At 45.5% G+C, this 26,773-nt stretch overlaps 1 protein-coding gene across 12 annotated transcripts in view; it reads right to left on the bottom strand.

Annotated features, from left to right (window-relative positions):
* The window catches only part of SNX14 (sorting nexin 14), a 1,106,650-nt gene that overhangs the window by 503,422 nt on the left and 576,455 nt on the right, over positions 1-26,773 (bottom strand). For all 12 annotated transcript variants that reach the window (XM_086926583.1, XM_086926582.1, XM_086926579.1 and 9 more), the window contains one exon: positions 24,899-24,986. In XM_086926583.1, the coding sequence (XP_086782709.1) occupies positions 24,899-24,986 (88 nt within the window). The remainder of the gene's footprint in view (positions 1-24,898; positions 24,987-26,773) is intronic.

A 26,773-nucleotide genomic window follows, 5' to 3' on the forward strand; every position in this document is an offset into this window, starting at 1 on the left:
AGGCGGCTCTGCGCTCGGAACATCACCATATGCAGCAGAGTCGGATCCGCCAAGTCGCTCTCAGGGGTCGCATGCGCCAGGAACGGCATCGAAAAAATCCAATGAAACGCAAATTGTGCCTGAGCGCAGGAGTGGTATAGTTCCATATCCGGCACCCCCAGGACTCCCTGTTCGAACTGAAGCGTAAGGGTCTCCTTGGTGGCCTGTGGCTACCCACCTGCCCACACCAGGAAAATGAGACTGGAACGGAGTAATTTTCTTAATTCAACCGTGAGAGGGAGTGGGATATTAACAAAGGTGTACAGGAATTTGGTCAGTGTAACCATGTTCGCGATGGCAAGACGCCCCGTTAGCGAAAGAGGGAGCGCCCTCCAGCCACTCCATAAGCCTGCCATAATTGTATCGCCACAGCCCCTCATGGTCCCTGCTAATCCAGATTCCCAGATATTTCACGGGGGAGTCAGCCCAATTTAATGGAAACTCTGAGTGAAATGCAATCGTTGCAGCTGTGAGCGGAAAAATCATAGATTTTCCCCAATTTATGGTGATGCCCGAGTGGCCGCCAAACCTAATGATCTCCCGTATTAGGGGCTCAAGATTGTCCACGGGGTGCTGCAAATAGAGAGTCACATCGTCTGCATACATTGATTCAAGGACCACCTGGGGCGTGAAATCAAGTCCTTTCTCTGAGCGTGGTGCTGTCGCAGCTGGGCCACGAGTGGGCCCATCGTAACAGCAATGGGGAGGGGTGACAGTGGACACCCCTGTCTGGTACCCCGGGCAACTCCGACTGGGAGGGAGACAACTCCATTTATTCGCAGCCTGGCCGAGAGGGAGGTGTAGAGCAACGCTATCTTTTTGAGGAACGCTGCACTTATGCCGATACGGGCGAGCAACGAGAATAGATAAGGCCACTCCAGCGTATCAAACACTGTGGTTGCGTCAAAGAATACTGCAGCCGCAGGGAGGGCAGGATCAACTCTCTGCATCACCGCGAAAAGGGTGTGTAGATTATGAGCAGTACTTCTATCCGGGATGAACCGCATTGGTCCGGCCCAAGGATCGTGGGGAGCAGTGGGAGCAGACGTGAGGCGAGAAGTTTAGTGAGAATTTTATTATCAATATTAATCATTGATAAAGGCCTATAGGAGTCACACAATAGCCGGTCCGTCTCTGGTTTGAGTATGGTCACAAGAGCGCCTCATACATGTTGAGAAGATGAGGAGCAAGCAGCGGCGCAAACTCCTTATAAAAGGCTGACGTAAGCCCATCCAACCTCGGAGCCTTATCCCCGGGCTTGGCCCGAATGACACTGATAACTTCCTCTGCGGAGAATGGTTCGTCTAAGTACCTGCAGTGGGTGTCACTGAGCCAGACCAGCTCAATCAAATCGAAGGAGAAAAGTAGGTCCGGAGCTAACCCCGGCTGGCTTGCAGCATATAACGAGTTATAAAACGCCATCATTTCGGCCTGGAACGCTTCCTGCCCAACCACTAACTTGTCTTCGCCTGTGCGCAGCTCGCTTATGTATTCATTCGCCTACGGCTTCCTGAGCAATCCTGCAAGGGTCTTACCAGCTCTGTCAACCTCATCATACTGACGCGCCCACACCTCCTTCCCCAAATAATGTATCTCCCTTAGTGCAGCCTCCTCAAATTCGACCATCTTTGACTTGAGCTGTGCAAGGATTGGGAGTCGATTAGTTTCAAAGTATTCCTGCTCAAGAGACCGTATCTCGCTTTCGAGTCGCCTCAAATCCCCTAGAAGAGTGCGAAGGAAGCTGGCCTGCTTAGCGATGCATTTACCCCTGATGACAGTCTTAAATGCCTCCCATAACGTGGATGGGGAGTATACAAATCCAACATTTAGCAAAAAAATTCTGTTATAGCGACTTTGATGTCCTCCCGGAAAACCTGGTCACGGAGGGCTCCAGCAGGGAGTCTCCAGCTAAAGGACCTGCTCAGCGCATCTGTCAATGCAAATTCCAGTAGCTCTGGGGCATGGTCCAAAAGGGTGTGGGCGAGATGAGCACAGTGTCGAACCCAGGTGTCCACGTTGTGGGAGATGAGCCAATAATCTATTCTGGACCACGTAGGGCCGGCAGGAGAAACACAGGTTCCCTCATGGCTATGCGGATGGAGCCGCTGCCAGACATCAATCACGCCATAGTCCTCCATCAACACTTGGAGTTGCGCTGCTGCCCACGGTTGGGGCCAGCGCGAACCTCCCAATCTCTACCGTTCAGGATGAAGCACCACATTGAAACCGCCACCCCACAGCACTGCACCCAGGCCCAGATATTCCACTAGTCACCACACTTCACTAAAGAACAGGGGGTCGTCATCATTAGGCCCATATATCAAGACCAGTCTGAAGGGGCGTTCACCAAAAACTCCAGAGACCATCACATAGCGACCCATAGGACCCTGGATAACTGTGCATGTGTGCCACGGCATACCCTTTCTAAGGCAGTTCCTCTCGCATAACTAGAGTAGCCTGCAATACATTTTTCGCCCATCCAGCCTGCTCACAAGCGCAAATACGTATCCCGCATCAGGTGTACGTCCTGTAGAAAGCATACATCTGCCCCATAGTGATTCAGCAGCGCTGCTACAAGACACACCTTTCTGCAGTCATTCAAGCCCCGCACATTCCAGGTGATTGCTTTAAGAGTGCATTTGGTATTCGATTTTTCAGTCATTAACGCAGCACCTCAATTTGTAAGTGATGGGGGAGGGAGAGGGAAACCCGCAGCTGTAATGACGAGGCCAGAGAGAAGGAATAAAAGTGGGAGGAAAGAAGATAAGAGAGGGACAATCACGGAACATCGCAATCAGAGCAACCACTACCAACCTAGCCCACCCCCCTCCCACAACAGCCACCTAACTAGGCTGAAGAGCATCAACCCACACCCAACCAGGCCGCCAAGTGTCAACAGCATAGTGCAACACGGGACTCATCCCATGGGGGCAGCACGAGGAAGCACGGCGTATCCCAGCCCAAGGAGCCGGGTGGCCGGGCAAGAGCCCAAATAAGGCTTGCAGTATCAGTGAGGTGATCACTCAACGCAGCACCCGCCGGCTCAAACAACCAGTGAATGCAGGTGCCCAAGGGGCACACATCAAATGTCAAACCAATTAAATACTAGTGTCCATATGAACTCATTCAGTAAAGTGGGGCTGTAGCACAGTGATCAGTGTGAGAAAGTGCCCTCTTTCTTGCATGGTATACCCCCACTTTTTGCTTAATTGCTGATGTTCTTTGACTTAGTGTGCCCTGGGATCCTGCTAATCAGGTACCCAGGGCCTATGTTCCTTCCCTAAAATTGCATTGAAGCCTAAACCCAATTGGCATCTCTGGCCCCATGTCAGTCCCTGGTAAATGGTACCACAGGTACCCAGGGCACTGTGACCAGAGAAGGCTTCCAAGGGCTGCAGCACTTATTGTGCCCACCTTAGAGGCCCTGTACCATGACACTCACACTGCCTTTGCAAGCTGCATGTCTTGGTGCAGAACAAAGTGAAGAGTCGACATGGCACACATCCCTGTGTGCCATGCCCACAAACCAATGCCCTGGCATACATCAGTCACCCCTCTAGCTGGGTGCCCTATGCCAGTGGTGAGGGTACAGGTGCATCAGCACTGTATCCCTACAGTGCCCAAGTCCACTCCTGGGAACTGTAAGTGCAGAGCTGCCATTAAGAGTATATGGTGCTGGGAGTCTGTCATTATGAACTTCACAACACCATAATGGCAACACTGAAAACTGGGATGTTTGGTATCAAACTTCTCAGCACATTAAACCCACACTGATGCCATTGTGGGATTTAATGTAAAATGCACAACAGAAGGCATCTTAGAGATGCCCCCTGAAACCAGACCAACTCCTAGGGACCTAAAGGAGTGGCTGCTTAGGCTGCCACCAACAGACATGTTTCTGGACTCCTTGGTCGAGAGCCTGCTGCTCTCCAGGGCCTGAAACAATCCACATCCTGGAACGAGGTGCCAGGCCTCCTCCCCCAGGATGGGCGGGATTCAGGAGAGGGGAAGCTTCAAAGGCATGCCGCCTTTGTGAGCCTCTCCAGACAATTTGCTGCTTTCAGCAACTGGTCCCCACTGGTTCTACCCCCCACTTTGGGCGGGAGAGCCGGTGGGAAAAACAAGTGAGGAAAAGAGGTGTGCCCACCTCTGCCAACTCCACCCCTCAGGTGGGGGAGGCGAGGTGAAGCACAACTCTGAGTCCTCGCCATCTTGAGAATGGGGGGACCCAGCCAACCAGGGACAGGCTCCTGCCCCACCTCCCACTGGAGAGTGGCACGATAGGGGGTATACCCACTCCAGGGAAGAGACCCATTGGTCCCTGCCTTAACCTACCTGTAACGCCCTTAAATCTAGTATTTAGGGGGCACCCTGAACCTTGCTTCCTCAGATTCAGACAAGAAACAAGAAAGAAGATAAGAAAAAGGACTGAAGAGCCGTGCAGAGCTAAAAGGAGGACGACGCCCACTGACTTGGCCCCAGCCCTACTGGCCTGTCTCCCACTCAAACCTGCTCCAGCGAAATCCCAGTGTGCCCTTGTGATAAAGTGGCTCTATATATACTGGACTAGAAGGAATTACAGTGTGTATAGAGTCCACGAACCCCTATGGTATAACAGTGGTTAAAGTCAGAACTGACCTTACACCCCCAAGTGGTAGCTTGGTCGAGCATTAAGGCAGTACCAGAGGACAGTGTAAAGCATTTGTTGTACACACTCAGCCAGCAAAAGGTTTCACACACTAAAGGACTGAGCTCCAGGCAAATTGTTTTTATATCCACAGATATAGGTGTTTTATTTTTAGAACCAACAGTTATAAAAATATACTTTTCTTGTTATGAGTTCTCTCATGTAATTACTTTGCAAAGGAGCAATAAAGTTTGTGCACACAATTAATATAGTATTGACAGTAAGCAACACATTCCTAAAACACACTATAGCATTGAGCTCAATGGGTTTTCCACATGTAAGTACAGTTGATTACTATATAGATTACTTTAGTAGTCCCAGGACTAGATCCTAGATTCAGTCCTGGGGGTCTAAGCTGAAACCAGATGAGCAAAAACGTTTCAGCCACTGTAGTGAATTTTCATGGATATAAAGCTGTTTTAAAAGTTCACACTTAGAAACTTTTCATTGTAAATCTGGCTGTTATTCAATGGGAGAAAATTCAGGTTGCAGGTAAAGAATGATTGAGTTACTTTTGTAACCCAGCACTGGTCTTCTAGGCCCAGCACTGGGGTCTTAACTCAAAACAGGTAGGTAATTGCGTTTCAGCATTTCGTGTGATTTTTAAAGAATACTTCAAGTTTTCAAAAGTAGACACTTAGAAGAAATGTCATAGATAAGCAGACAATGGGTTCCTATGGAGAAAATACAGATTACTAGTAACCCCGCTAGGGATTACTTTTGCGGTTCAGTACTGGGCTGAAAGGTCCAGTACTGGCTTCTCCCCTGATCACAGGTGAGTACTTCGGAATTCAATTTATGTGAATATTTTCAGTTTTCAAAACTTCACACTTAAAAAATTTTCAAGTCAAAATGGATAAATGTTATCCAATGGCAGGTAAGTAAATTACCGGTTTCCAGGTGAGTACTTTGTTGGTGAAGTTGAGGTTCTGGGCATAGACTCAGGGGTCCCCCAGGGTCAGGTAAGTACAGTTAGTTCAATCCCAGCGACACAGGGGTGGCCGGGTGCAGAGGCAAGTAGTACCAATGATATCCAATGAGGGAAGGGGGCCTTCGGTTGGTGGCTGCTGGCCAGCAGGCCACACGGCTGTGGGAGCTGGGCTCCTGGTCACTTGCTCAGGGCAAGGGGGGGGGGGGGGGTGGGGGGGGGGAGTAGGATAGGACACAGGGGTCACAGCCAGTGGCACTCGGGTGGCTGGGTGGAGGGTGCTTTTGAGCCGTCGGGCGCTCAATGTTATCCAACGGGAAAGGTCAAAAAGGAACAAAGGCTGCAGCCTCGGGGACGGAGACTCTCCAGGGGCGACAAGCACTTCGAGAGGTAAGTTGGGATCTTGGAGCACAGGTAGGTTCCCCAAAGGGAGGCACAGGGGGCTGTAGGGCGCCGGGTGCAGGGGTATCTTTGGGTGTCGGAAAAGCTTACCCTCAGCTGGTCGTGGTTGGGGTGACCCCTGGTTCTGAGTCTGCAGGCGTCAGATGGTTCGTCGAGGAGGGTCTTTGGGCACTGGACTTCGGGTCCCAGTCGCCGGGGGGATGTCCTCGTGGTCTTGGTTCGGTTGGGCCAGGCCCGGGCTCGGCGGGTGCAGAGTGGGCGGGTCCGGAGCTTCCTGGCTGGCACCAGGGGGGTTGTTGCAGCAGAGCCTCTGCTGATGGGAGTCCCAATCTTCAAGAGGGTCAAGGCAGGCAGGTCCTTTGGGTGTCCCAAGGTTGCTGTCCGCAGGAGTTGCCGGGTTTTAGGCAGGAGCAGGTTCCAGGATCAACAGGCCGGTAGGGCTGGGGCCAAGTCAGTTGTTGTTGTCCTGTAGTTAGCAGCTGCACGGTGGGTCTTCTTCTTGATCTTCTTTCTTCTTTTTGGTATCGGAATCTGAGGAAGGAAGGTTCAGGGAGCCCCTAAATACTCAATTTAGGGGCGTTACAGGTAGGGCAAGGACAGGGACCAATGGGTCCCTGTCCTGGGGTGAGGACACCCCCTAGCCTGGATCTCCTGTGGGAAGGGCACAGGAGCCTAGCTGGGAATGCCCTTGGGGTGCATTTTACATTAAATCTCACACCGGCATCAGTGCGGGTTTAATGTGCTGAGAAGTTTGGTACCAAACTTGTCAGTCTTCAGTGTAGCCACTATGGTGCCGGGGAGATCGTAATGACAACCTCCCAGTACCATATACTCTTAATGGCATCACTGCACTTACAGTGCCCAGGAATGGCCCTGGGTACTGTAGGGGCACAGGGCTCATGCACCTGTGCCCTCACCTCTGGCATTGGGCATCCAGCTAGAGGGGTGATTGAAGTATGCCAGGGCAGTGGGTCTGTATGCATGGTACACAGGGCTGTGTGCCATGTCGACTCTTGTTTTAGTTCTGTACTTGGGAACTCAGCCTGCAAAGGCAGTGTGTGGGTGCCAGGGTACAGGGCCCCTGAGGGTGACACAATAAGTGCTGCAGCCCTCAGGGGTCTTCTCTGGTCACCATGCCCTGGGTACCTAGGGTACCATTTACTAGGGGCTGACACGTGGCCAGAGATGCCAATTGGGTCTTTTGTTTCATCCTAGTTTTAGGGAAGGAACACAGGCCCTGGGTACCTGGTTGTCAGGAACCCAGGGAACACTCAGTCAAAGCACATCAGCAGTTCAGAAAAAAGTGGGGGCATACCAATGCAAGAAAGATGGCACTTTCTCACAGCCCTGCAGCCAGAAATCTAAAGAAAAACAAGCATTTGCAATGCAATAGGTCTCGCATTAGGAAAGTTTGAGCTGTTGGTATTGTAAATGACAAATTTTTATTTATGTGTTGGTTTTGAAAATAGCGAAATTAATAGCTTTGTCATTTACAAAGACAGTACTTTTAACTTTCGCAAATGTGACACCTATAGCATTTGTAATGCAATATGTGTTGTATTACTTCTCTGTTGCTTTTTACAGCTGGAATTACATTGCCAGAAATACCGAGACGCCCCACATCAGGTGTGATTAGCTCACGTTAGTTGCACTGTGGGACTTGCAGTTTTAAGCATTAAAGTTCCAGTTCACCAGTAGCAAAGGGTGTCTAGTGCGTGGAGCTGCGGCAGCAGCGAGCACCAAAGCAAGGGGGTAATGGATTAAGCTGCGTAACAGTGGAGGTGAAAAACATTTTTTTTTTAAATGGGGGGGGGACCATACTTGGCCCAGTCATGGCGATTGAACCCTGTTTACGATCTAATTCAATGAGTTATTAACATTATTTTCACTTTTAAGAAAGCTCCACTCACCTGCTGCCACTTGGGGATCCGAAAAGTCACAAAAAGATCATAACTTCAGCCACAGCATCTTAAAACGGGGTTCCACCCCGCCCTGCCGGTCCATCAGCAGAAATATTTAACACCAGGGGTAGAATTTCGTCTTCGCCGGCAGCCGGCCGCCGTCCACCCCTGTGCCTCCGCCACGCCCACCGACAGGGCAGTTCATGCGTTCACAGTATCCCGATCTGGTCACCCCTGCAAGCAACAGGTGACCTTTGACCCCAGGCTGCAGAAGGCACCGCGCTCCCCTCACCTGCTGCATTCACGGGCATAAAAGGGGGAGTGAAAAAGAACTGTGGGGTCGCGGGCAGTAGCCTCCCATGCCGTGCTCTCAGATCCAGCCCAGAAGGAGTCCGCGAAAATAAAATAGTAAAGCCCCTCTGCCAGTCCCTCTGCCCGCTGCGCCCTGCAGCTGAAGCAGCAGACGCGATACACACGGACCCGGAGCTCCCGTAACTACATTTTAATCCTCCGTGAAACACAAGCAGACGCTACAGGCGGTCCTCCGGCGGTGATGAGAGATTCAGATGCGAACAGGGGCTCCTCCCGGCACAGGGTCGGCACCACAGCATCGCGGGCTGCTTGTGCTTCAAGTGCCGTAAGTGCAACAAAGTGGCAACAAGTGACGTGGGAGTTTTAGAAGCGGTTGTTGAAAGAAACACCCGCGGCACTGACAGCCAGACACACGAGGCTGTAGGTGGGAGGGACCGGCGGGCGTAGAGGAACTCGAGAAGTCAGCGGGGATGAGGCAGCCTGTGCGGTCACCGCACGTGCAGCGGAGCGGGCATCGCGGCGAGGGCTAGTAGGGCGAGCACTCACAGGGATGGGGCTCCGACATTGGGGGCATGTGAGAGACAGAGTGTGTGCGAGAGGGTCGCAGCAGAGGGAGTGTTGTATGAGAGAATGTCAGAGTGGGTCACAGTTTGGGGAAATCTTTGTGCCTCTGTCTGAGTTTCTTTGTAAATGTGCGTAAGAGCGGAAACCCGCTGGAGGGGATTTCTGAACGTCCAGGGGGAAGGAAGCCCGGCCGCGAGAGCCAAGCTCGAGCTATTTAGGGAGGAGAGGCACGTCCTGAAACCTAAAGAAGCCTGCTAGAAGGGGGAGGAGCGGCCATGGGGGGCCATCAAACATTCCGATAGCCTGTGCAACAATATGTGTCCGTAGGCAGTGGAGCATTTTAGTGCACCCGAGGAGTAGGGTGCAAGGATACAGACATCCAGAAAATAAAAATGCAAATAGCATAGCAGGACTGTGCCACAGGAGGGGGGCATGCATTAGCGCTGACAGCACATAGGTGTATACGCCCCAGGAGTTGGTGAAACAGCATTTAAGGACAAGCCAGCAACAAATTACAGGGCGCCGCCGCGCTGCCCGCAGCGACCCGGAAGCTCTTGGCCGGCCGGCCAATCCGCTCGCGGCCAGCCGGAAGTCCCGCCTCCCGAGGTCCGCGAGCTACCGGCGCATGGAGCGCCCTGCCGTCCGGGGTAGCCCGGGTCCCCAGGAGGGGGCCGGGGAGAAGGAGGAGTGTGGCGCCTGTTGCGGGGCTCCTCTGACCTGAGGGAGCCCCGATTTATATGAGGAGACGTGCCGCGCTGTGAGGAGCCCCGCCGGAAGAGCGCAGTCGGTGAGTGGGGCCCAGGGCTGATGTGAAGTGCGTGCGTGCGTGCCTGTGTGTATGCCTGGGGGGGGGGGGGGGGGGGGGGGGGGGGGGGGGAGGGGGGGGGGGGATGGGGGAGGAGGGGGGGAGTGTGTGCGCGCGCGTGTGTGCGTGTGTGCGCGAGGGAATGTGTGTGCGCATGCGTGACTGTGTGAGAGAGAATGCGAGGTAGGGGATAGTGTGCCTGTATGGGTGCCTGTATGTGTGCCGTATGCCTGCGTGTGCATGCGCGCGCCTGTGTGTGTGTGCGTGCGTGCATGCAGAGGGGTGGGGGCTGCCTGTGTGTGTGTGTGAGCAAGGGATTTGATTCGCGCATGCGCAGCTACCAGACGCTCGCTCCCGAGGTGAAATCTGACCTCGTCAAAGCGCGCGTCTGGTAGCTGTCTACATTCCTAAATACGGGCCACAAAAGGTCTGGTTAGGTCTGAAGCAGACACTCTCAATGCTCACGCATTGAGAGTAGGTCTGCTCGACCTAACCAGAGGACCTGCCTGCCTTCACTTATAAAGACTGCATCTCCAGTGAACACCAGATTTGTTCAAACTGCAGCTTCTGGCACCAGCCAGAGACAGCAAATCCAGCCCTCTCTGCACTGCCAAACCCGGCCTGAGCTCGAGTGGAAAAACACCACGAGGAGGTCATCCCGGTAATTCTGACCCGAGATCCGGCGACCCCGGACCTGCCTCAAGCCTCTAGCGACACCTGCAGCCTAAATCCAGAAGGCCCCCCTAACCGCGACCAGGAGCTGGTAAGAAGCTCCGACCCTATAAGGCACCCCTGCACCCGACGACCCACAGCCTTGTGTGCCCAAACCGAAGGTGCCTAATCAACACTTAACTTCCCAACTTACCTCTCCAAGTGGTGGTCACACCCAGAAGTCCTTCGTCTCTTTGCATGCAGTGCTTTTGCAAACTGGAGGTTCTCCATAGAAAACAGGGCCACCGACGTCGAAACAGCACTCTGCACCCGGCCGCCCCAGTGCCGCTGAGGGGTGCACCTTTTGTGCTACTTTGTTTCCTCATTTGCCCTGACCTTAACCCTAGGAGCTTTGCTCCCACAACCCAGTGGCCAGCCTGCCAGCAGCCACCAACCAGAGGCACCCTATGCCCCATTGGATAACATTGGGCTTCAACACTCTGCACCCGGCTTCCCTAGTGCCGCTAAGGGTGCAACAACAGTGAATCACTGACCCTGGGTGACCCCGGAGGAGTCTAACCCCAGAACCTTAACTCCCACAGTTGATTACTTACCTGTGTACTGTTAGGTTGGTTTTCCTTCATAGGATAACAAAGAAACTTTTTGGAAGAAAATTGTCAAAGTGTGGAGTTTGAAATCTGAAAATATTCCTTAAAAATCATGCGAATAACCAAAACGTAATTACTTACCTATTTACAGGAAATGTCAGAGTGCTGAATCTAGGTATCCAGCACTGAGTTAGAAAAGTAACGTAAAAAGTAACTAACCTGTAATTTACAGAAAAATCCTACTCATTTTAATGTACTGTACTTGCATCCTACTGCACCACCCTTTAAATAAAACTAAGTACAATTTCTATTGCATTTTCAAACTGTTCTATACCCAGTAATGTATTACTGAAAAGTATTTAATGCTTACCTGTGCCAGGGCCAATGGCCATTCAAAAGCCATCCCTGGATATGAAAAAGCATTTCTAGGTCCAAAGATGGCAGATAACTAGAATGGGACTTGTATTAATCAAACAGTCAGGGTCAATCTGCCCCGGGAGTCAGTGTCATGTTTAGCGCCAAGTGGTCTTACAGGTCCACCTCTTCCATTGGAGAGGTGGACCTTGTTTGATTAATTGAAGTCCCCTTCATATAGAAAAGTATTTTCAGGTCCAAAGATGTCAGATGACCAGAATTGGACATATATTAATCAAACAGTCCAGCCCAACACGCCCCCGCTGTCAGTGCTGTGTTCAGAACCAAGTGGCCATACAGATCCACCTCTTCTGTCACAATATGGGCCCACCTCTTACGTCACAAGATTGTGATGGAAGAAGTGGACATGTAAGGTCACTTGGTGCCGAACACGGCACTGACTAGAGGAGCGGATCGGCCCGGACCATTTGATTAATAGAAGTCCCATTCTGGTTATCTGACATCTTTGGACCTGGAAATACTTTTTCATATCGAGGGATGGATTTTTAATGTCCTTTGGCCCTGGATACATATCAAACACATGTAATTTTGCCCTGAAGAAATTTAATCTCTGGATGAAGCTCACTGTCTGCTTTATGCTGTAACCACTGGATTCTTTTACAAGGAAAAACAAAAAAAAGAAGAATTGGGAAAGTTCTTTGGAATTTGATTGGGACTCATATGTTTTGTGGTGCATCACTAGTTGTATTTTGAGTATATTTGACCATATGGTCGCTATCTTGGATGTATTTAGTGAAAGCAAACAGATCTTTTATCAATACAAAAATTATTTCGGATATATATAGTGGCAAAGAAGGAGGTGCAGTATATATGGCTTGCTGTCCTATTCCTTTGTTTTTTTCACAGGGCGGCTATGTTCTACTGAAGGATCCAATATATATGCCGCTGGATGTATTCTTCAAAAACGTAGGTATGTTATACCCAATTGGTGCTTGGGTTCAGGTAAGGAAATAAACCCATGTGTGATTTTGTGCTTGCTCTGGTGCAGTTTTGCGATCTCATTCTTGGTCACCTCTAGTTTATCTTTGAAAGAACTTCCCTCCCAAACAATAACTTGGAAAATAAATATGTTTACCGCTGAATATTATAGTTTCATATTTCTGTGACAAGCACCGAGGATATGGAGATTTTTTGTTTTCTTTTTGTCATTTCTTGACAGTCAATTTCTCTGTCACTTTTTTACCTCTAGGGATTTATGTCCCTGCCAGAGGTGAACTAGGTTAGACACATTAGTGTAAAAAACAGACTTGTACCCCTACCCTGATTGTCCAACTGTACTGCTGTCTGAATCTCTGATGCTGATTTTTTTTGCATAGGCAAACACGCATCATGCATGTCCGCCATGACATAGGCCTGTCTCATGGATTGTGGTCTTGTTGGACCAGGAGGAGAGTCCAAAGCGCTACCCACATAGCGGTGGAAGGCTACCGCCTTCATCAGGAGTAAGCAACACGAGCACAGTGGTGGCAGCATACCGTGTAGTGATCAGTAGTAGTGAATAGGACCTTTTTACCCTGTGTCACCGGAGTGAGACCTACCGGCTCACTCCCCTTTTTAAAAGTTCCGCTGGTGTGCGCTTAACTCACCCCTGCTCCACATCAGGTAGAATTTGAAGGCCACGAGTGATGGAAACATGCTGAGTGCATGTGAGCTCAAGTGTGGTACAGTGCATCCATGGTAAATGTGTGTATGCTCGCAGTGTGTTTTTGAAATAACACACTCATACAATACAGAAAGGCTACAGTACTCAACAGTTTGCGTGGACTCAACGTGTTTGCGGCATGCAGTTATGCTTCTGGTGGCATAATACATGAGGATAACAATGCCATGCACAAAAAGTGCTGTGGTTATACAGTGAGTGCAAGTGTGCCTGTACTGGTACATTAAATGGAGGACCTTAAGTTCCACTGTGGGAAGCTGAGGCATGTGGAGTAGTGGAATACCCCCAGACATATTTGTGTATTACTGCATTCCTGTAAGCTAGGAGGTACACGCAGTGGAGGATGGGAGAGCCGGGCTATCTCTGTGCAATTCAAACGGTTCTTTGATTCAATGACAGAACACAGGTAGGGGGGATGGACACATCTCAGGAAGAGAGGGATGGGGCTGGTAAGAGAATCATAAGGAGTACGTCTGGGAGCCCGGGATTAAACTTTTGATGCACATATCACTGTAGCGGACATCCAGGCGTGAACTCTGGTCACTCCCATGAATCTTGTTCTAGGTTAATGAGCTTTGGGATCCTGTCTGCTGTGACAGACATCTGTTGTATTTCTTCTTTAGTTACTTCTATGTTATTTTAAATGTTTTTCAAGTGTATACATAAGCTTACATTTTTCATTCTGTCCATCACCTAGCAACGTAGAATCTTGGTCTCTTGGAAGTCTCTGTATTCAGTTATTGATGGGAGGCTGACTAAGAGAGACACCCGTTGGATCTATGGTGTTGTTCTTCTTATATGATTTTTAATTTAACTTCATTTAGATTTCCTTGGAATTCTTTATTCCGGATTCAACATAAATTTGGCGACGAGGTGGAGAAGACAGCACCTCACGGACTCACCAACCTTTATACACAGAATCTTGATCCTACAGAACTTTGTGTCATCTCGCCCTGATTTCATCTACAAATGGTATGTAGAAATATTTTCCCTGAAGATATTTTACTCTAAATTAATTCCTCCCAAGATTTAGGGAAATAATTATTTTCTCATCACTGAAGATTTGGGCTCTGACTGATTTCATGCGGGGTAGAGAACAGCAGTCTGCATTTGAAAGTTTAAAACATTTGATAATCGATGCTCCTGCACTCAAACCATTCAATCAGGATCTGTTGTCCTATATTACAGTGGATGCTAGTAACTCTGGTTTGGGAGCTGTGCTTAGCCTAAATGATTGATGGTGTAGAAAACATAATTGCGTTTGCTTCAAGAGGTTTATCATCGTTGGAAAAAAATTACAGCACTATAGAAAAGGAAGCCCTGGCTTGTGTTTGGGGTACTAAACGTTTTTCGACTTACGTTTGGGGTAGGGAATTTGTTTTAATTTCCGATCACAAACCTCTAATCTCTATATGGCATGACAGAGGGTTGAGAAATGGAAGTCCTAGACTTGTGCGGCTGTTTTCCAAATTGTATGATTACAACATTTCTATGAACATATTCCAGGTGGGAACAATTTTAAAGCTGATTTTTTTATCAAGATGCCCCATTCATGAAGACAACATTGAATCTTTGTTAGATGACAAGAAAATTGTTGTTAATTTAGTTGACGCTTTAATGGTTGATAGTGATACAATATCCAAACAAGACTGGTTACAAGCTACTGCCTCTGATTCTTGTCAAATGGTACTCAAGAAATTTATTTCAAGTGGCTGGCCATGAGAAAATCAAATTGATAAAAACCTGGTCCCTTATTCAAAAGTAAAAGATGAGTTGAGTATTGAAGGCAATTTCATTTTGAGAGGTTCTTTTCTGATTCCACCTACTAGTGTCAGGAACAAATTAGTTTCTTTAGCTCATAAAGGTCACACTGGCATCACCAGTACTAAGAAGAGACTACGATTAAATCATTGGTGGCCCGGGATGGTCATTCTGGTTGAGACTTCGTTGAATAATTTTCTCGAATGTTCACATGCAGAGAAATCTCTTCATACTGTTAATTCCCATTTGTGTCCAGTCAAATTCCCTCAAAACCCTTGGGAAAAACTAGGTATTGATTCTATTGGTCCTATTAATGGTCCTAACCAAGGTTATAGATTCATTTTAACATCAGTTGATTATCATTCCAAATGGGTTTTATATAAATTCATGAGAGATCCTAATACAGAGAATGTGATTCAATTTTTGAAGTCACTTTTCAGATCTGAAGGGTTACCATCTTTTTTAGTGTCTGACAATGGAGTGCAATTTGTTTCACACAATATGAAAAGTTTTCTAAATAAACATGGCATCAAACATCTCACAACTGCTCTATATAGCCCACAAGGTAATGGACTTGTGGAAAGAGTAAACTGCATTTTCTAAGATTCAATTCAGTTAGCGTCATCTTCTGGATTAAATGTTCAAGAGGTTGTAAGTGACAGAATCTGGTCGTACAATAACACTCCTCATGCTACCACAGGAGTTACACCTTTTGCTATGAGGAGAGGGAGGCAATCATTTAATGAACTTTCTCCTCAATGGGTTATATCTAATACTAGTTCTGATAAGAATATTCTGTCTCTTGATCAAATTAAAACCAAGGTTGAACATTCTCAAATGAATTCTAAATACAGGTATGATGAAGATAAACATGTTAAAGATGAAGTTTTCAAAGTTGGTGACAAAGTTCGCGTGAGGAGACCATTCAAATATAGAGGATCCAAGTTCTATCCTTAGACCATTATTGTTAAAGTCAATAAACATTTTGTTATGGTTTCTAGAGGAAAATGGTGGAGCAAAAGAAATGTGGCCAATCTAAAAAATGCTGAATATAATTTCAAGGTTTCAGGTCAAATGGATCAACCTCAATTTTCAAATTGCTCTGACAAGGTAAAATTTTCCTTTAATGATGTGGCACCCTATTCTCATGTTTAAGAAAATTGTGGTGGTGAACCAAGTTCACATGATTCATCTTCTCAATCCATTTTAAATGGTCAAATTTGTTCAGAATCTTCACACCTTTCATCTAGTGAGATGTGTAGTGAAAGTGAAGTTGAGAATTTTTCGTCTAAGGAATTGCATGATGTCACATCTTCCAGACAGGGATTTAGGCCTAAGTATTTGAAAGAGTACATCACTTTAAATTCTTAACTTCATGAGATTTCTTTTAAGCTTTGTTATAGGAAAGGAGATGTGTTGTATTTCTTCTTTAGTTACTGCTATGTTAATTTGAATGTTTTTCAAGTGTATACATAAGTTGCATTTTTCATTCTTTCCATCACCTAGCAACGTAGAATCTTGGTCTCTTGGAAGTCTCTGTATTCAGTTATTGATGGGAGGCTGACCAAGAGAGACACCTGTTGGATCTATGGTGTTGTTCTTCTTATATGATTAAAACTTATTTTAACTTCATTTGGATTTCCTTGGAATTCTTTATTCCGGATTCAACAACATTCTTCAGGAAGAAGGCGAAAGATGTCCATTTCAAAGAAGCAGAACCCCACCATAAAACTTCAAAGACTCCGATACGAACTTACATTTTGTGTCTGGAAAAGGACTATAAGTAGGGGAACTTAAGTCCCCAAACTCTGCCATCTGTCGAGCAGCCAGACAAGCTGTGTGAGGAGGGGAAGCACTGCAAGACTTCTTCCTGTGATAAGGACTGGGGTCCAGCCTGCTAGTCTCCTTGCAGGGTGAGGGGATATCACCCAGTGAAATAAAGACCACCTGCCCGGGAGCACCAGTACCTGCCTGCTCGCCATGACCAGTGAGCCATGAGAAGGGGAGAACGTTGGAAGGAACAAGATCCAAGGTAGATCCCTATTGCAAAGACTTCTTGTGCAAGGTGTGAGGAATGCACTGCTACACCAATTGGGCTGAAGCATGTGTGCTGGATTGATTCAGTGATCGCTGTGTGCCAGGAGGAGCTGCTGTGGCCTGAGTAAAGGAGTGAGGGTTGTGTGGATCCACTAGGCCTGCACAACCTTGTGGTGGGTGGCCCTGTGTGCCAGAGAGGGAGGCACTGTGAACAGCAATGCTAGGTCAGCGGAATCGAACCTGTGAGTGCAGTGACAGTGACCCCATACACCATGAGGGGGCACTAGGGGAGCTGAGGCCATGGGTTCGGGTCATAGCCTAGGACCGAGAAACTGTTGTTGTGGTCAAGTTGGGTCCAGCCTGCATACTGCACCGAAAGAAGCCAGAGGATCAAAGTACATTGCTGGAGCTTCATCGGAGCAAGGAGATCTACCTCCCTCACCCCCCCCTCCCCCACTGGACATTTATTTATTGTTTGCGCTGCTTGAACATTGAGTTATGAGTTGTGTTCACTCATCTGTATCTGTGCTTCCCCTGAAGGATTCTTGACAGAGTCAAGTGCCGAAGTGGCGCTTATCAGGTGATTTCACTTGTTTCAATATTTGCTTGTGTTAAACTGCAAGCATTAGTAACAAATATAGATATAAACTAACAACTATGCCTGAAACCAGACTTTCAAAGTAAATTGTCTTGGTCAGGTAACATTTGAGATCAGCAGACCAAATTCAATATTGGTGTAACCTCTCAAGCTATTCAAACCTGTGCCTAAAATGTCAGTGCTGTCCCCTTCTGACGGTTGGTGATTTATTAACCCCAGTAAACACAAATATGTTTCAAAGTTACATATACTATGATTTATAAGCCTGCACATTTATCTATATCATACAACACTTTCCACTGCATACAGATACATTTTACCTTACAAACCGTGCAATCTTACTTAAACAACTCTGAAAGCTAGTATTTCCCAAGTTCCTACATGGCCTGTCACTGCTAAAAAGTTGAGCGCAAGACCATGACTTTCTTTGATCTAGCAGCTAACAATAACGTCTCCTGGATGTGTATGCTAAAATCTGACAGCCAGGTAGACTGGTCGGTTTACCAACAGTCAGTCCTGCTTGCATCAGAACTGCCAAAAAAGTGCCTGATTTTTTTGTGCATAAAGGACAATTTGCAAATAGTAGACACCTAGATCAGAGCATCATTTCCTAAGACTGCAGAGAACAGATCAAAGCTGGTGACAACACAATTCAGTGGCCTTAAGCATGCCACCTGGAAACACAGACTACCTAGCTAAAAGATTTCTGGAGGCTCCACAAAGCTCAGCTATGAGCAGGACTGGCCATATGCAGCATGTGTCCATCTTTGCACTGTCACGGTCTACCCATCTTCTAAAGTCTCAGCTACCCTACCAATTCTCTGCTCCTTATAGGGAACAGTGAAATTAGATGAAGTGAATTTGCGATTCTCACATTAACATGACTAGAGAATCTGGATTTCATTAAAGACACGGAGGCTGACATTATGCATTTTCCTTTAATGCAGTCCAAGCAGCCGCAGACATCACAATAGAAAAAGTTCCCAATTAGAATAAAGGTAACACATAAAGGCCATGAGACAGTAACAATCAGCCTCTTTTAAATGAACAAGAGATAAGTCCATAAAAAGAGGAGACGTCAAACTTCAGGACAATCTTCAGAAGTAGAACAAATGAAGGAGGAAGAAGAAGGATTCCAACGATGAAAAGGAATTAACGAAGTAAAGGGATCCATCGCTGATAAGGTGGTAAAACCAGCAATCAAGGATTACCTGAAAAGGAAAGGGAATTAGTTCAAGAAAAAAGAAATTTGAAAATATTTATAGATAATACATAAATATAAAAGCATTATAATAAAATGTAATAAATAACATTCTGCCACATGCATCAACAGAAGGAATTGCGATTCCTAAATAGCGATTTTTAAGGAATCGCTATTTAGGAATCGCAAAAGCCTATGCATGTAGAAATCACTATAAAAATAGCGATTAAGGAATGCTGTTCCATTAATTCCTATTGGCCTCCAGGCCCAAAGGAATGGATTGGATGAGCAATTTGCGAGTACCAGTAGGTATTCGCAAATTGCTCATGCAATTTCAGGGTACAAGGGTGTCAAAATGACACCCTGTTGCACCCCTGAAACTGATCTGTGCACATATGCTGCACACACATGCCCTAAGGGCATGTGTGTGTGCGACACGAATCTTTGAAAAATGCAAAAAAGTGCTTTTTTCAAAGTTTTAGCAAATTATGATGAAGTTCAACTTAATAGTAATTTGCTCCTCCTATTAGCGAAATCGCTAATTTTTTAACTTTAATGAATTGCATTTAAGGAATCTCAATTTGTGATTCTTTAAATGCAATTGCAATTTAAGGAATCGCAATTAAGAGATTCCGTAAATTGCGATTTTTGCATTTGGGATGATGCATCCCAAATACAAAAATACCGGACGCAAAGGGGCAGATTCTGAGAATCTGCCCGTTTGCGACCGGTTTTTCCTTTGATGCATGTGCCTGTTAGTTAATGAAAAACATTACAATAGAATGTAATAAATAACATTGTTAAAGAAATACCACCAGAGGGTGGGAGTGAGGGATAATGTCAGCCTCCTTGTCTTTAATGAAATCCAGATTCTCTAGTCATGTTAATATGAGAATCGCAATTTTATTACAAGACCGGAGGCTACATTATGCATGTTGGTAACTCTCTAAAACAACATCAGACATGTGTTTAATAGGTTTACAACAGTGACGAGCAAAGCTACTGGCATTAGACTAGTCAGCAGCTTTAAGGATGTCATCCAACTTACCTCCTGCCCAGAGGGATTTACTGGCCATAGCACCTCTTAGGGAACGAGCTTGAAATTTGTTTGAGTCAATACCAACTAGACTCATAGCAGTTTTGATCCATCTAGCGATAGAAGAGGAGTCTATCTCTTTGTGGGGTTTAACAAAGGAAATAAGCAATTGATTAGGACGAAGCTGAAGCATTCTGCAATCGTATTCTTTCATGCCCTCCACAACGCAGAGGTTGGGAAAAGATCAAAACGGGGATAAAAAATAGAGTCAGACATAGTTTTAGTTCTTCTATGAATATCAAATTTGACCCTAAACATATTATAAGAACTGTTAGTAATATCAAGAGGTCTAATATCAAAAGCTCTTCTACAAGAGATTAGGCATAAAAGTGTAGCTAATTTAATAGAAGATGTTTTCTGGTAAGAAGAGGATTGGAAGGCCAATTATTGAAGAGATCGAGAATCAGTTTAACGTCCCAAAGTGTTTCATTTCTGGCTTTAGGAGGTCTCCTTAATCGGATACTTTTCATGATTCTACAGATAATTACATTTTTACCAAATGTCTTGCCGTTGACGAGGACATGACCGGCAGAAATAGCAGATCTATAACAATTGATAGATCTATAGCTGAGGCCCCTTTAAAATTGTTCGACAAGGAAGTTAACTATGTCAACAATAGTGGCCTCCAAGGGATCCAGGTCCCTTTCCAAGCACCAACGTATTCAACATTTCCAGATCCTATTATATCGGTAATGTGTGCCTGGTGCCTAAGATTCTCAGAGGAGAGCTGCAGCCGTCTCTGAAAGGCCTGAGATTTCGTTAGATCTCCTGACACTTTCCAGGCAAGAAGGGATAAACTCCCGTTCTCAATAAGGGGATGAATTCGCCTGTCTACGTCTGTAAGAAGATTCTCTATGGAAGGAATTAAAAAAGGAAGACTGCAAGTCAGTTCCAGAATGGTCGAGAACCAAGCTTGAGAAGGCCAGAAGGGTGTTATCAATAGAAGAAAACACTGTTCTTGTCTCACTTTCTGCAGGACTCTCTGAATCATGACAAAAGGGAGAAAAGCATATCCTTGGATCCCCTTCCAGAATTGAAGGAAGGCGTTGACTGCCAGAGCACCCGGGTCGGGCATCCAGCTGAAGTAATTCTCGAGTTGGAAGATCAGTCTGCTCGCGAACAAGTCTATCTCCAAGGGGCCCCAGATCTTGTTCAGGGTATTGAATATGGAAATATTCAGTTTCCAATCGGCGTAGAGACCAGCAGTCAATTCCAGGTAGTTTATGTGGTGAAGAGATTCTTTTTGAGACCACAGACCACATGTGATCTGATTCAGCAGACAGGCCCCCCAGCCATGAAAGCTCACATCTGATTCCAAAATAAATGCTGGAATTGAGCCAAAGATTGCCTTCCCATTCCACACGTCTAGGTTGTTCAGCCACAAAGTTAATTCTGAACGAGCTTCTTAGTCTAATCAAATCCAATCTCCGTACCAAAGTCCGGATCTTTGGGCTCTTGCTTTGATCCTCTGAAGGGCCCGATAATTGAGCGGTCCGGGAAAGATGGCTTGGATGCAAGTTGAAAGAAGGCCTAGAAGTCTGGCTAATTCTCTGAGAGACAGGTCTTGACGTTTGAGAACATACCTTATTTCTTTGAGGGAAGAAGAAGGCAACATGCTGTATCTATAGTAAAACCCAGAAATTTCAAGGACCTGGAGGGAATCGGACATGATTTCTCCTTGTTTATGATGAACCCTAGACTCACTAGGAGATTCATCGAAAAGTTCAGATCCTTGACTAATTGAGAGGAATCTTGGGCCAAAATAAGGATATGTTCCAGATAAATGATTAGACGAATGCCTCTTGATCTTAGATAAGAGACGACGGCTCTCATAACCTTGGTGAAGCACCAAGGGGCAGAAGAAAGACCAAAGGGAAGTGCCTGAAATTGGTATAAGCGATTCGTCCAAAGAAATTGGAGAAAGGGTTGTTGGATCTCTGCCATAGGAATGGTGAAGTAGACATCCTTCAGATCTAGTTTGACTAGCCAGTCTCTTTCTAGAAGTAAGACTCTGAGAAGATAGATACCTTCCATCTTGAAATGTCTGTAAGTCAGAAACTTGTTCTGATCTCTCAAGTTTATGACAGGTCTCCAACCTTTGTCCTTTTTTCTACCAAAAAAAGTTGCTTATGAAGCCTAGTTGTTCGATAGGGACCTCTAAAATTGCACCCTTCTGAATCATGGAGGAAATCTCCTCTTCTATAATATTTTGTTGGTCCAGTGTCAGTTTAATTTCCTTTGGGAAGGAAGTCTGGATAGGTGTATGTGAGAAATCTATCATAAAACCTTTTACAGTATTTAGGACCCAAGAATCTTGAGTAATTAACTTCCAATTGTCCAAAAAATGTCTGAGTATGCCGCCCACCTTTAATGGGGAAGAAGGAGAGGGGAGAACACTCACCTGAGGATTTATTTGAATTATTTGATCCGCGCCATCTAAATCCTCAGCCTCGTTGGCTTCTACCTCTTTGAGGGTAGAATTGTGGAACGTTGAATTGTTGGTAACCTCTACCAAATCCACGTCCTCTGGGATAGGGCCTTTGATTAAAGCGGCCGGAAGAGAGGCCCCGTCTTCCGGCCCTTCCAAAAAGGTTATTATTAGTATTGAAGATTTTCCTCATATTTTGTTGCGTCTTGTCAAGAGCAGTAAAAGTAGAAACATATTTGTCCAAAGATTTTATGAGCTCTTCCCTGAAGAGTAGCCCTTTAGGGCTCTTAGATGGTTCTTTGTCGGAAGGTCACTTAACTTTGAGTTAATTTTAGTCAGGACAATCCTACGTCTTTCTGCGTTAATTCTGGTTGAAAGCTTTATTTCGACATGCAAAGATATCTTAAAAGCATTACATACATGCTTGCATTGGCGTTACCCAGAAGGATGATAGCCCTCTGGCTCCATTCCCTAATCATCTCGGTGTTGAGTTGAAAGCCCTGAATGTGGCTTTCCTCTGCGGAATCCAAAATTCTGGTCAGGGGACCAAGGACGACAAGGAGACGATTCGGACAGCCTTTAAGGCATTTTTCCATCTCTTTTTTAGGGTCACGCCCTAGTTTAAAGAGAAACTTGATCAGATCAGGGTCGAGATTAGGGGTATAACAGGTTTTGTCTTCGACAGAAGGTCTTGAACACTCTGCCCTAAGGACGTTGCGTGTTTCTCTTTCTAAAGGATTTCTGATCCATTTTTTGATAAATTTCGCAACGTGTTCTTGTGGAGACCATTCAGAGCTCCGGGGATGCTTCAAATTTAGTGGAGAGAACATTTCTTCTCCTAATGGATTAAGGATTATATCCTTAAATGAAGATGGGGTGTCTTCATATATTTCTTCAAAGTCTTGATCTTCATCGTTTAGATCGAGGACATATTCATCCAAAAATTCAGAATCATCTGAATTATCGTCCACTATGCTATGAAGAGCAGTCTTCTTTTTTGTGCCGTTTAGGACACCTGTATTTTTTGTGCCGCTAAGTCATTGTCTAAATTTGCGGTAGGGGCAGAAGCCTCATCAGAGTCAGAGCTGGCCATTGTGAGGCAGATAAAGGGCAAGAGAAAGAAAGACTTTCAAATATAGAGATACAACATAGAATGAAATCAATGAAGAATTAGCAGTAGTCCTTTTTTTTTAAAGTCTTAAATCAGTAGTTAAGTAATGCCCAAATGCTACTTGCGATAATGCCCAGCATAGAAATCATCAACCGCTTTTAAACGCTCAAGAGCTCAAAAGCACGATGAGCTCGAGCGAATAGCAGGCGTGGTTGTGATGGAAACCCTCCGGCCTCCGATCGACTTAGCGATCAGCTGGAGCATGGAGGGGCAGAAGAAAGGCACTGGGAGGATGTCGCGCTCCTGTTGCCTCTGTACCTTCCTCTAAGCAACCGCTCAAGGATTACAAAAAGCGGAGAGAGGGCCGCGGTCACAACAAGGAAGACTCAGGGAATGCTCGCAAAGTCCAGAGACCCCGGTAGGACCAACAAATGTACCTTCTGTCAAAAGGCGTATATCTTAAAGGAAAAGATTGTTAAGTACAATTTTAAAACACACTACACGCGTGAGAATAAAGATCAGCAATGCGACCATTCAAACGTGAAGGAACACGTAGGGATGGGGGCGGGCCAGAGAGGAACACAGAGACTAAAACGCTCGGGAGAAAAAGAGCGGTGAGACATTCCCGTAAATTGGAGATTGGTAGTGGGGAGGGGTGTGGAGAAGATGGGGGGTTGGGCCACATCATAAATAAACCCTAAAGATGAAAAAAAGGTAAAACAAGGTTAAATACAGTTGAATACAGTAAAAAACATGAAGGAGTAAGATCAACCTATCTACTTAGAGCTGCATTTAAAAGATGCTGATTGTTACGCTCTCATGGCATTTATGTTTTGCCTTTATTCTAATTTGGAACTTTTTCTATTGTGATGTATGCGGCTGCTTGGACTGTATTAAAGGAAAATGCATAATGTAACCTCCGGTCTTGTAATGAAATAAAAAAATAATTTAGGGGGAAAAAAAAGCAGGAAGTGCTCAAACATTAGGTGTTCTTAATCTGATGTTTACTGGGTAGTAGACTCTCTTTGGCTGCTGGTCTTTCTATTTTTAGTTTATTTCGAATTACCTGGAAAATGACAGCAACGAGCCATTGAATGGTCTCATAGTTAACACGGATGAAAAGTAAGCCCTAAATGAATGAGATAGCATTATCTGTAAATGACAGAGCGGTACACAGCTTACTACAAAGATCTGGAACAAAATGGCAGGCCAAGCTCAAGGATATATAGCCTTTTTAATATATCAATTTTTGTGTCTGAAGGTCCTTGATTGACACTCGAAACTGATGAATAATAGAACATTCACAAATTTTGGACAACTGGGCATTATCTGACATGGGTCGTGGAAGTAATTGATGTTTTGTTAAAAAGCAAAAAATGCACTTTATTTCTTTTTATGGTTAGTTGATCTGCTTATAGGCTACGGTTAACCAACTGCAAGTGACAAGTGAGGGACACCTTCGCTCATGCTGGGATTTCTAGCTGCAAAACAAAGCAACTGACAGAAGCACAGAATTATATATGTATATATTCCCAAACGCTCGACATAAAATGGATCCAAAGCAAAGGCAGCAGAAGACATACAAACTTACTCAGCTTTTACACCTTATGATTTCAATTTACTGTTAATCGAAGTCAGCTTCTCAAAGAGATATGTACACAAATGATTGTTTACCTTCTGAATTCTGCGTACCAGCACGGAAGCAAAAAATCGTAAGGTGACTCTGAGTTCATCTACGAAAGACTCGTCATCGGTTATGTTTCTGAAAAATTAAAAAATACGATTTTTCAGAAATTGAGTGTTTCAATGAAATCATATGCTTTCTAATAACTTGACATCAAAGAAATGATGACCATTTGACAGCATGTAGGTCCATAAAAAAGAAGAGCTAAGAGTTTGAAGGACCTCAATATCATGTTGTGGTAAAGGAGGGCAAAAGGGAAGTACTATGGACCTGTCATCAAATGACCCACAGCAGCAGCAATTATCAGAACAGCAGCATATTAAAGAAATGTTTAGGTAAAATATTGAATACCACTCTCCAGAAGGGTAATTTACTGACCATTTGTCAGTATTTCCACACATGAGACCAGCTAATTATCCTGGCCTTTAAACTGTTGATAAAGAGGAACCCAGCCCCACAGCGGTGGGGTGGGTTTGAGCTATGTCATATAATGCACAATAACAACTTGACTTGCCATAACGTTGGTGTCACTTTGGACACTTTGTTCCTGCTCCACATTACGTATAGATTTTTAAGTGGTCAAACAGATTAATCACAAAAATATATCAGCAGATGATTTGTATTATAGATTGCCAAGACATTTTTGATTAATCCTGTGTCGACAAACAAAGCCCGTTGCTTTTGCCTGGAGCTTCTGATGCTGCAACATGGCTGTGCCTTAGTGAATGTTTGCACACTTTGGAGGATATTCACAAATTTAACTTAAACATGTGTAAATTACTCAGATGTAAGTTTACTGTTACAGTTTGTAGAAACAGTACTATTCTGTGGCTATTTCAAGTGTAAAGTTACTACAAAGTGTTGACCTGCATGTCTTCGCACTAGTCTGGAAAACATAAAATACCTCATATTTATTGCTAGTGAATTTACAACCATATTTTAAGTTCCTGACACTTTGAGGAACCTTTGCATGAAAGGGAATAGGAGAATTGCATACACCTGAAACCAATCTTATACACCTGACACTCATTCACTTCCAACAATATAGATACTGGTCACACCAAAGGATCTGTTTTTTCACTTTTCAACTCCTTCAGCCTGCACACACCTCACCCAGGAAGACGGATACAGACTATCATGCTGAAAAGGAAAAATAACTTTATTGAGGAGGAGACATCCCTTGTAGTTAAACACTACACACTACTACCTCACCCTCAGTGAGCAGCCTAATGGCAGGAGGAGAAGCCGGACACAGTAGGGGCATAGAAAAATGGCAGGATGAGAAGAGGCAGGTGAAGGAGAAGTTATCCAGGATTCAGCTGGCTCCAGTAAATCCTGGAGGGCCAACTTGTCTTGTCTCAGTCTCAACCCCATGAGGAGGCTGTCCTCTCCACAATGCACCCTCACCTGCTATATGGGCTGCCGGCTTCAAACAACAATAATGTGGTGCCAGGAAAGAATGTAATCACCCCTTCTCTTTTGCTCACTAAAATCAAAACTACAATCATTCACCCATATCTCTCCTTCACTCGTATCTGTATTGTTTGGCAAAGATCACAAATATATTACTTTAAAAACACCCTGTAACACAATCCCTATCAACTACTACTATTTTTATAATTATATGAGTTATTCTTTTATCATTATATTTCAATACAGCTACTCGCTCTACCAGCTTGATAGATTCAGCTGGGACCGGAGTCATTACAACAGCAGGTGGGCAATACACAGGGCAGATCTTGCAACTTCCCATCTACATACACACTTAAGCTTACAGTAACTATACAAGTTACTTGTATCAGGTGTTTTGATACACTATAATAGTATACTTGATAATATTAGTTTGAATTTCTTTGCATTGTTGT

Source organism: Lissotriton vulgaris, chromosome 6 (assembly GCF_964263255.1).
Source record: "Lissotriton vulgaris chromosome 6, aLisVul1.2, whole genome shotgun sequence".
Classification (NCBI taxonomy): Eukaryota; Metazoa; Chordata; class Amphibia; order Caudata; family Salamandridae; genus Lissotriton; species Lissotriton vulgaris.